Below are 11,367 nucleotides of genomic sequence, written 5' to 3'. Positions count from 1 at the left end.
TGCAGGGAAATCTCCCCATTGTGGGAGGGGCAGAGACACAAACTACTGCAGGGAAATCTCATCATTGTGGAAGGGGCAGAGACACAACCTACTGCAGGGAAATCTCACCATTGTGGGAGGGGCAGAGACACAACCTACTGCAGGGAAATCTCACCATTGTGGGAGGGGCAGAGACACAACCTACTGCAGGGAAATCTCACCATTGTGGGAGGGGCAGAGACAGGGGTGGACTGACCATTTGGAAACTCGGGCACTGCCCAAGGGCCTGGGGTCAGTAGGGGGCCCCATGAGATGCCCCTGGTACCTTTTTCATAGGCTTTTTTGAGTTTGGGCAAGGACACAGGGGCCCCATGATCCCCTATTGCCCGGGGGCCCCATGAATTGTCAGTACACCCCTGGGCATGGACAAAACCTACTGCAGGGAAATCTCACCATTGTGGGAGAGGCAGAGACACAAACTACTGGGGGGAAATGTCACCATAGTGGGAGGGGCAGAGACACAAGCTACTGGGGGGAAATCTCACCATAGTGGGAGGGGCAGAGACACAAGTTACTGGGGAAATCTGACTATTGTGGGAGGGGCAGAGACACACTATTGTTGGAAAATCTTACCATTGTGGGAGGGGCAGAGACACAAACTACTGCAAGGAAATTTGACCATTGTGGGAGGGGCAGAGGCGCAACCTACTGCAGGGAAATCACCCCATTGTGGGAGGGGCAGAGATACAACCTACAGCAGGGAAATGTCACCATTGTGGGAGGGGCAGAGACACAACCTACTGCATGGAAATGTCATCATTGTGGGAGGGGCAGAGGGGTTGATACTGTAAATGTCTGTTTTTTCTACTACCCAGAATCAGCCAGAAAGTTGAAGTCTATGTTCTGAGAGCTCTTCAGGCTCCTCTGCAATGTTCGATACTGTCAGTCTAACATGTTTTTGGCACTGGGGACTGGAGGGAAAGGTGGTCAGGTAGCTGTGCTAAGGAAGGGCACAGATAATTCTCACCAGTGTCATGATACTCCTCCACAGCTCACCCAGCAAGCTGGATATTTATCCATAGGGTAACAACACTGTTTGGGGATATTCAGAGCCTACTTAGCACTGACACCATCCACAGAACATCCAAATACAAGGCATTCTCCTATTGGATGAGGTGGAGATAGTGACATTGCCACCCTCTCTCCACCTCATCCAATCAGAGAACTTCTTGTATTCATTGAAAAAAAAAAACATGCCATCTCAATTTGTTGCCATCTCTATGATACATCTGACCTATAAGCAACACATACCTGCGCTACTCAATAAAGCTGCCCCGAATGGCTGAGAATATTTTACCAAACCAACCAATCCATCAGCTGGATCTCTGAATTATCTGTGATATAGAAATTCCTGTCTGTATAAATGGCACCTTAGGCTCCACTCACGCCTGAGCGTTTTGTAATCCAAGCTCCAAAATGCTTGAGGAGCAAAAATCAATTATTCTCAGTGGAGATTGTTCACAGTTCCACTCAAAGTCGCCTGAAGCCAAACACCTGACGTTCAAACAAGTTCTGGAGGTTTTTTTTGTAGCTCAAATTGTGCACATTTTTTGGCACATTTTTAGTCCCATAAAAATGAATGGAAATGTGTGTTTTTGCACGTATTTGCAGGATTTTCTGCTCAAATGAAAAAATGAAAAACAAAAAATAGTATTAATATATGAATAAATAAATGTAAAATAAAACAAATACACAAATAAATTAAAATAATCATATATAAATAATAAACTAAAAAAATAAATGAATAATATGTAATAATAAGCAAATAATAATAAACCCCTAACCCTAGCAAAATTAAATTAATTATTAATATTAATAATAATAATAATAATATTATTATTATTATTGTTAATAAATATATATATATATATATATATATATATATATATATACATAATATATATATATATACCAGAACAATAAATAAAAAAAAATACATTATTATTATTATTATTATTATTATTATTAATAATAATAAAAATAATAATAATAACAATAATACTGCTAGTACTACTACTCATAATGATAATAATAATAATAATTTATCTTGTGCTAGGGTGTTTATTTATTATTTTAATATTTATATTATTATTATTATTATTGTTAATAAATATATATATATATATATATATATATATACCAGAACAATAAATAAAAAAAATACATTATTATTATATTATTAAAAATAATAATAATAATAACAATAATACTGCTAGTACTACTACTCATAATGATAATAATAATAATAATAATTTATCTTGTGCTAGGGTGTTTATTTATTATTTTAATATTTATATTATTATTATTATTATTATTATTATTATTAATAATAATAATAATAATTTATTTCTTTTTTAAGGGTTGGGGGTGAAGATTAGGGGTTAATTATTCTTTATTTATTATTACATAGTATTCATTTATTGTATTTATTTATTATTATTTTTATTTATTATTATTATTATTATTATTATTATTAGTAGTAGTAGTAGTAGTAGTATTTTTAACACCCTAACCCTAACAAAATAAGTATATGAATAATAACAATAAAAAAATAGAAGCTAATGGAAAAGCTAAAAAAAATGTAAAAACCTAGCAACAGATGCAATTTTTCTGCTAATAAAATAAAATCACCAAAGCTCAAAAACACCTAAAAACGCTGAATGAAAATGTGCAAAATCGCATGCAAAAACATGAGAAAACCGTTAACCATTAATTAACCATGCTCAAGTGTGAATGCAGCCTTAAAGCAGTCAGTCCCACAGTGGATAGGCCTACTGTCCAAGGACAAGGTCCAGTTCACCAATGACACATAGAAGAGACCACTGTTTATGGAGAGAATTTATTGTAAATCTACTTCTTTCATTATCATACAACGATGAGGGTGGTCCCAGCAGAACATGACACATATTTACATAAGGGAATGGTCAGGGAATGTTCACAATGGTGTAACGGGGGACGGTGAAGATCTAATGGAAGGATTGGAGAGAATACTAACACACTAAAAACTAAATATTTTGCAGGAGGTTTTTGGCTCAAGCTGGCAATTTATAATGGAAAACTCTGTCCTCTGTTTGGGCAGGCAAAAGATTTGAGGACAGTAGACCAAATCCATAACTAGCTGTCTTCTGTCCAGCTCTCCAAGAGGAATATCCGAGGAACTCTTTGCTGGCCTACTCTGGAGACATCTCCAGACAGAAAACTTGGTCTACAAAAATGTGTGCATTCTAAGTGATCTGTTGTCTTTGTGATCCTTCCGTTAGATCGTCATCTATTGGTGAATCATGAAGTCCTGTCTATGGGTATATAAGGCTTGTACACATGGGCTTCAACTTGGCTCTCCTCCAGCTCCATCTTGAAGCTCTTTGAGGACCACTCAGCTCCAGGTTGGGGAAGTTAAACATGGATCGTAATGGGACAGCTGATTTCAAATTGTTAGCAGACCTCAATAGGCTTTCATCACAGTGTTGAAACTTTCTAAATACCAAACAGAAGCCATCAGCACTGCATGACCCGAGAGTAACCTCCTCAAGGTCTATGTGGGAGCCAACTAGGCAGCTCACAGACGACGTGTGGGTGTTTCAGGCTCTTCTCCTCCTCCACCAATTGGCTCGACATTTTCTGTTGTCTGTGTCATTGTTCTGGCTGGATCATGAAATAATCCCATCATAGCCTTGTATACCGCACTTCTTACCCGCTATACGACAGCCGAAGGTGAGCGCCTCCTGCATAGTCTTACCTAAGGGAAGAAAGTTCAGGGTAACACCTTCGCCAAACACAATCTTCTCACCAGCTTATAGAAGAGAGCCAATTTTCCACCACTTTTCCTATGATCTGTGCCATTATTGTTGGCTATGACTTCCATGGGGCTTGAGTTTTCCTCTTCAGGATGGCAGAGGGAAGGGTAGGTTTTGGTCTTATCCTAAAAGAGGTAGTTACTGGTCATGTGGGACTGGTTAGTGAAGAGGCATATATTGGCCATGAGTGACCAGATAGTGAAGGGAAAGATGTTGGTCATGAGTTATCGGATAGTGAAGGGGCAGACACTAGTCACGTGTGATTGGATACTGAAGGGATAGTTGTTAGTCATGAGTTATCAGATAATAAAGGGGCAGACATTGGTTATACATGACCAGATAGTGAAAGGATAGTTGTTGGTCATTTGTTATTGGATAGTGAAGGGGCAGACATTGGTTATACATGATTGGATAGTGAAAGGATAGTTGTTGGTCATTTGTTATTGGATAGTGAAGGGGCAGACATCTGTTATACATGATTGGATAGTGAAGGGATAGTTGTTGGTCATTTGTTATTGGATAGTGAAGGGGCAAACATCGGTTATACATGACCGGATAGTGAAGGATAGTTGTTGGTCATTTGTTATTGGATAGTGAAGGGGCAAACATCGGTTATACATGACCGGATAGTGAAAGGATAGTTGTTGGTCATTTGTTATTGGATAGTGAAGGGGCAGACATTGGTTATACATGACCGGATAGTGAAGGGATAGCCGTTGGTCATGGGTTATGGGATAGTGAAGGGGCAGACATTGGTTTTACATGAACGGATAGTGAAGGAATAGCTGTTGGTCCTAAGTTATGGGATAGTGAAGGGGCAGACATTGGCTATACATGACCAGATAGTGAAGGGATAGCTGTTGGTCCTAAGTTATGTGATAGTGCAGGGGCAGATATTGGTTATACATGACCGGATAGTGAAGGGATAGCTGTTGGTCATGAGTTATGGGATAGTGAAGGGGCAGACATTGGTTATACATGACCGGATAGTGAAGGGATAGCTGTTGGTCATGGGTTATGGGATAGTGAAGGGGAAGACATTGGCTATACATGACCGGATAGTGAAGGGACAGTTGTTGGTCATGAGTTATCGGATAGTGAAGGGGAAGACATTGGCTATGCATGACCGGATAGTGAACGGATAGCTGTTGGTCCTAAATTATAGGATAGTGAAGGGGCAGACATTGGTTATACATGACCGGATAGTGAAGGGATAGCTGTTGATCATGAGTTATGGGATAGTGAAGGGGCAGACATTGGTTATACATGACCGGATAGTGAAGGGATAGCTGTTGGTCATTTGTTATTGGATAGTGAAGTGCAGACATCGGTTATACATGACCGGATAGTGAAGGGATAGTTGTTGGTCATGAGTTATGGGATAGTGAAGGGGCAGACATTGGTTATACATGACTGGATAGTGAAGGGACAGCTGTTGGTCATGTGTTATCAGATGGTGTAGGGGCAGACATTGGTTATATGTGATTGGATAGTGAAGGGATAGCTGTTGGTCCTGAGTTATCGGATTGTGGAGGGGCAGACATTGGTTATACATGACCGGATAGTGAAGGGACAGCTGTTGGTCATGAGTTATGGGATAGTGAAGGGGCAGACATTGGTTGTGCGTGACTAGATAGTGAAGGGATAGCTGTTGGTCATGGGTTATGGGATAGTGAAGGGACAGACATTGGTTGTGCATGACTAGATAGTGAAGGGATAGCTGTTGGTCATGGGTTATGGGATAGTGAAGGGACAGACATTGGTTGTGCGTGACTAGATAGTGAAGGGATAGCTGTTGGTCGTGGGTTATGGGATAGTGAAGGGGCAGACATTGGTTGTGCATGACTAGATAGTGAAGGGATAGCTGTTGGTCATGAGTTATCGGGTAGTGAAAAGGCAGACATTGGTTATACATGACTGGATAGAGAAGGGACAGCTGTTGGTCATGAGTTATCGGATAGTGAACGGGCAGACGTTGGTTATACATTAGCAGATAGTGAAGGGATAGTTGTTGGTCCTAAGTTATGGGATAGTGAAGGGGCAGACATTGGTTATACATGACTGGATAGTGAAGGGATAGTTGTTGGTCATGTGTTATTGGATAGTGAAGGGGCAGACATTGGTTATACATGACCTGATAGTGAAGGGATAGCTGTTGGTCATGAGTTATTGGGTAGTGAAGAGGCAGACATTGGTTATACATGACTAGATAGTGAAGGGACAGCTGTTGGTCATGAGTTATGGGATAGTGAAGGGGCAGACATTGGTTATACATTACCGGATAGTGAAGGGATAGCTGTTGGTCATGTGTTATCAGATGGTGTAGGGGCAGACATTGGCTATATGTGACTGGATAGTGAAGGGATAGCTGTTGGTCCTGAGTTATCAGATAGTGGAGGGGCAGACATTGGTTATACATGACCGGATAGTGAAGGGACAGCTGTTGGTCATGAGTTATGGGATAGTAAATGGGCAGACATTGGTTGTGCGTGACTAGATAGTGAAGGGATAGCTGTTGGTCATGGGTTATGGGATAGTGAAGGGGCAGACATTGGTTGTGCATGACTAGATAGTGAAGGGATAGCTGTTGGTCATGAGTTATCGGGTAGTGAAAAGGCAGACATTGGTTATACATGACTGGATAGTGAAGGGACAGCTGTTGGTCATGAGTTATCGGATAGTGAACGGGCAGACGTTGGTTATACATTACCAGATAGTGAAGGGATAGTTGTTGGTCCTGTGTTATTGGATAGTGAAGGGGCAGACATTGGTTATACATGACCGGATAGTGAAGGGATAGCTGTTAGTCATGAGTTATTGGGTAGTGAAGAGGCAGACATTGGTTATACATGACCGGATAGTGAAGGGATAGCTGTTGGTCATTTGTTATTGGGTAGTGAAGAGGCAGACATTGGTTATACATGACCGGATAGTGAAGGGATAGTTGTTGGTCATGAGTTATGGGATAGTGAAGGGGCAGACATTGGTTATACATGACTGGATAGTGAAGGGATAGCTGTTAGTCATGAGTTATCGGATAGTGAAGAGGCAGACATTGATTATACATGACCGGATAGTGAAGGGATAGCTGTTGGTCATTTGTTATTGGATAGTGAAGGGGCAGACATTGGTTATACATGACTGGATAGTGAAGGGACAGCTGTTGGTCATGAGTTATCGAATAGTAAAGGGGCAGACATTGGTTATACATTACCGGATAGTGAAGGGATAGTTGTTGGTCATGTGTTATCAGATGGTGTAGGGGCATACATTGGTTATATGTGACTAGATAGTGAAGGGATAACTAACAAAAATGGTGTGAACCTCCTGCGCTACTGAAAGAAAAAATATAAACAGGGATGGTGTGAACCTCCCACACTACTAAACCCCCCCAAAAAATGTTGTAATCAACTTAAGAGAGAAGCCGCCAACACTACATCAAATACCCATGATCAAAAAGAAATAAAAATCAAAAAAGTGTGGCGCTACTCATAAAAAATGCTAATCCAAACAAATTATTTAAAATATATATAACACATGCAATGCACCTTGTGAGATAAATATACATATGATAATCAAGTGGTCATAGTGATCAAAAAATATATATTAAACTAATATCATATATATAAAAAACACAATATATAAATACTGTGTATTAACAATCTTTGTGACAATTTCTAACACATGAAAGCAATAAATAATTATAATAATTATACTGTGATCAATCATGCAAATAAGGTGCACAAAATATCACACTAAAACACAAACGAAAAAAAATAAATAAATAAATAAAAAATGTGTAGACAAATGTCCAATGGGTGGGTGACACCACTACTGCAATTGCAAGCACACGTGATCCTAAAGTGACTCCAGGTGCAGAAACTCCAACACACGGCTAGATTAGCCTCTCACCTCCAGGCTTCGACCCGTGAAGGTCAAAGCGTATAGTGGGATCAAACCCTCAAATCCTCTCAGCATCCACTGATATCCACTGATCCACTTTCCCCATCCATAGATATCCTTCTTTAGGGGTCGATAATCGAGTAGTGGCTCCTCTTATGGGATATGGGTATGTGCCAAAAAAATATAAACACAATCTCCCATAGTGTAGCAGGTAAATTTAATAAAAATCAAACCATAAACATATGGAGACAACTCACATCCATCCTCAAAGATGACAGCTTTACAACCCTATGCTTTTGGGTGTAATCTGCATGGGTGTACAGGAATCAAAAAAAGGTGCACCAAGATGGCCACCACGCCGGAAGTGCGTCACCACGTCAGGCCGACACGTTGCGTCACAATATCATGTGACTTCCTCAGGGCTCATAGTGAATAGATAGTGAAGGGATAGCTGTTGGTCCTGAGTTATCAGATAGTGGAGGGGCAGACATTGGTTATACATGACCGGATAGTGAAGGGATAGCTGTTGGTCATGAGTTATGGGATAGTGAAGGGGCAGACATTGGTTATACATGACCGGATAGTGAAGGGATAGCTGTTGGTCATGAGTTATGGGATAGTGAAGGGGCAGACATTGGTTATACATGACCGGATAGTGAAGGGATAGCTGTTGGTCATGAGTTATGGGATAGTGAAGGGGCAGACATTGGTTATACATGACCGGATAGTGAAGGGATAGCTGTTGGTCATGAGTTATGGGATAGTGAAGGGGCAGACATTGGTTATACATGACCGGATAGTGAAGGGATAGCTGTTGGTCATGAGTTATGGGATAGTGAAGGGGCAGACATTGGTTGTGCGTGACTAGATAGTGAAGGGATAGCTGTTGGTCATGAGTTATGGGATAGTGAAGGGGCAGACATTGGTTATACATGACCGGATAGTGAAGGGATAGCTGTTGGTCATGGGTTATGGGATAGTGAAGGGGCAGACATTGGTTGTGCGTGACTGGATAGTGAAGAGGCAGCCTTTGGTCATGTTTGACTGGATATTTAAGGGATAGACACTGGCTATGTGCAGACTGTTGGTGTGGTTTTGGTGATAAGCTCTGCCTACAGATGCAAAGTGACATCCCCACCTGGAAAGCAGTCAGATATTGTTATGTTTGCTGCCCACTGTGCCATGACTGAGCAGTGGTACTAATTGGTGGATTGGTGTACCTACCTTTAGACAAAGCAAACATAACAGAGGCATTGAACGTGTCACCAGCCCCTAATGTGTCCACAATGGCATCAGGCGGGAAGGCCGGGGAATGGATCGCCTGTCCATCTGGGCCCAAAGCATGTGCTCCCTGCTCAGCCCAGGCACATACCAGGTACGCCCTGCGGGGAAAGAGACATAACAGGAATGATTGGTGGATGTGTATAGCAGCGAATCAGAAAGAAGAGAGCTGGGACCCAATGAGTGGGTGGGAAGGGTGGAATGTGTGAGCCAATCGGATAGGAAGAATAGAAAAGAAGAAAACACTGAGATGTCTCCTCTGAATAAACCCCCAGTCTGTCTGCTGGGGATAATGAAGAAAGACTCACCCCTGCCGCACCCGCGGGTACAGACCAAAAACTGCCTCGGTTGCAGAATGGAAGCCCAGATACTTAGCTACATCTTTACTTACAAACACCTGCCGAGACACAGAGAGCAAACAAGAGAACCTGTCAACCAAACTCTGCTGATTAATTACAGCTGGGAAAACAGACATATCTTCTATATTATACACAATTCTCCCCCTTACCTGTATGATTCACACTACTCCCCCTTACCTGTATGATACAGACTCCTCCCCCTTACCTGTATGATTCACACAACTCCCCCTTACCTATGGGATACAGACTCCTCCCCCTTACCTGTATGATACAGACTCCTCCCCCTTACCTGTATGATTCACACTACTCCCCCTTACCTATGGGATACAGACTCCTCCCCCTTACCTGTATGATTCACACTACTCCCCCTTACCTGTATGATTCACACTACTCCCCCTTACCTATGGGATACAGACTCCTCCCACTTACCTGTATGATACAGACTCCTCCCCCTTACCTGTATGATTCACACTACTCCCCCTTACCTATGGGATACAGACTCCTCCCCCTTACCTGTATGATTCACACTACTCCCCCTTACCTATGGGATACAGACTCCTCCCCCTTACCTGTATGATACAGACTACTCCCCCTTACCTGTATGATTCACACTACTCCCCCTTACCTATGGGATACAGACTCCTCCCCCTTACCTGTATGATACAGACTACTCCCCCTTACCTGTATGATTCACACTACTCCCCCTTACCTATGGGATACAGACTCCTCCCCCTTACCTGTATGATACAGACTACACCCCCTTACCTGTATATATGAATGGTAAGATACACGTGAATGATGATACAGACCTGTAACATTCAGACTACTCCCTTTTAACTATATATAATGGAAAGATATGTCAAGGGTGATACAGACTCCTCCCCTTACCTGTGTAGTATGGTAAGGTGTGTCCTGGATGATGCAGACTCCTCCCCCTTATCTGAATACAATGACAAATGTATGCCCTGGATGATGCAGACTCCTCCTCCTTACCTATGTACAATGATAAAGTATGTCCTAGATGTTGTAGACTCCTCCCCTTTACCTGTGTAGAATGGTAAGTTATGTTGTGGAATCTGGATCATATAGACTCCTCCCCATTACCTGTATAGAATAATAATATATGTAGCGGAAGATACAGACTCCTCCTCTTTACCTGAATACAATGGTAAGATATGTTCTGAATAATGCAGACTCCTCCCTCTTACCTGTGTAGAATGGTAAGGATGGTAATCATAAGAATCTCCTCAACCCACCCTCATTTTTCAGTATAGTGATCTCCTCAGCAGATCACCATGTATCAGTAAAATGATCTCCTCACCAGATCACCATGTTTCAGTATAGTAATCCCTTTACCAGCAGATCACCATGTGTCAGTGCAGTGATCTTCTCACAGGTCATTATAGAGAACTCCTCACCAAATCACCATATATCATTATAGAGATCTCCTCACCAGATCACCATGCATTACTATAGAGATCTCCTCACCAGATTACCATGTGTCATTATAGAGATCTCCTCACCAGATTACCAGGTGTCATTATAGAGCTCTCCTCACCAGATTACCAGGTGCCATTATAGAGATATCTTCACCAGATCACCATATATCATTATAGAGATCTCCTCACCAGATCACCATGCATTACTATAGAGATCTCCTCACCAGATAACCATGTGTCATTATAGAGATCTCCTCACCAGATTACCAGGTGTCATTATAGAGATCTCCTCACCAGATCACCAGGTGTCATTATAGAGATCTCCTCACCAGATCACCAGGTGTCATTATAGAGATCTCCTCACCAGATCACCATGTGTCATCATAGAGATATCCTCACCAGATCACCATATATCATTATAGAGATCTCCTCCTCAGATTACCATGTGTCATTATAGAGATCTCCTCACCAGATCACCATGTATCATTATAGAGATCTCCTCACCAGATTACCATGTGTTGTCATACTGATCTCCTCACCAGATCACCATAC

The 11,367-nt window shown here is 41.6% G+C and overlaps 1 protein-coding gene across 5 annotated transcripts in view; it reads right to left on the bottom strand.

The window, feature by feature from the left end:
• Nucleotides 1–2,864: 2,864 nt before the first annotated feature.
• KHK (ketohexokinase) overlaps nucleotides 2,865–11,367 on the bottom strand; it is a 35,401-nt gene continuing 26,898 nt past the window's right edge. For all 5 annotated transcript variants that reach the window (XM_089657776.1, XM_089657775.1, XM_089657779.1 and 2 more), the window contains 3 exons: nucleotides 9,326–9,414; nucleotides 8,961–9,118; nucleotides 2,865–3,775 (listed from right to left, as the gene is read on the bottom strand). In XM_089657776.1, the coding sequence (XP_089513902.1) occupies nucleotides 3,687–3,775; nucleotides 8,961–9,118; nucleotides 9,326–9,414 (336 nt within the window). In that variant the 3' untranslated portion in view covers nucleotides 2,865–3,686. The remainder of the gene's footprint in view (nucleotides 3,776–8,960; nucleotides 9,119–9,325; nucleotides 9,415–11,367) is intronic.

Source organism: Staurois parvus, unplaced genomic scaffold, assembly GCF_062004578.1.
Source record: "Staurois parvus isolate SC_StPar_1 unplaced genomic scaffold, SC_StPar_1.0 ptg001026l, whole genome shotgun sequence".
NCBI lineage: Eukaryota > Metazoa > Chordata > Amphibia > Anura > Ranidae > Staurois > Staurois parvus.
The sequence above is the reverse complement of the archived record's forward strand: the minus strand, read 5'-3'. Positions and strand labels throughout refer to the sequence as shown.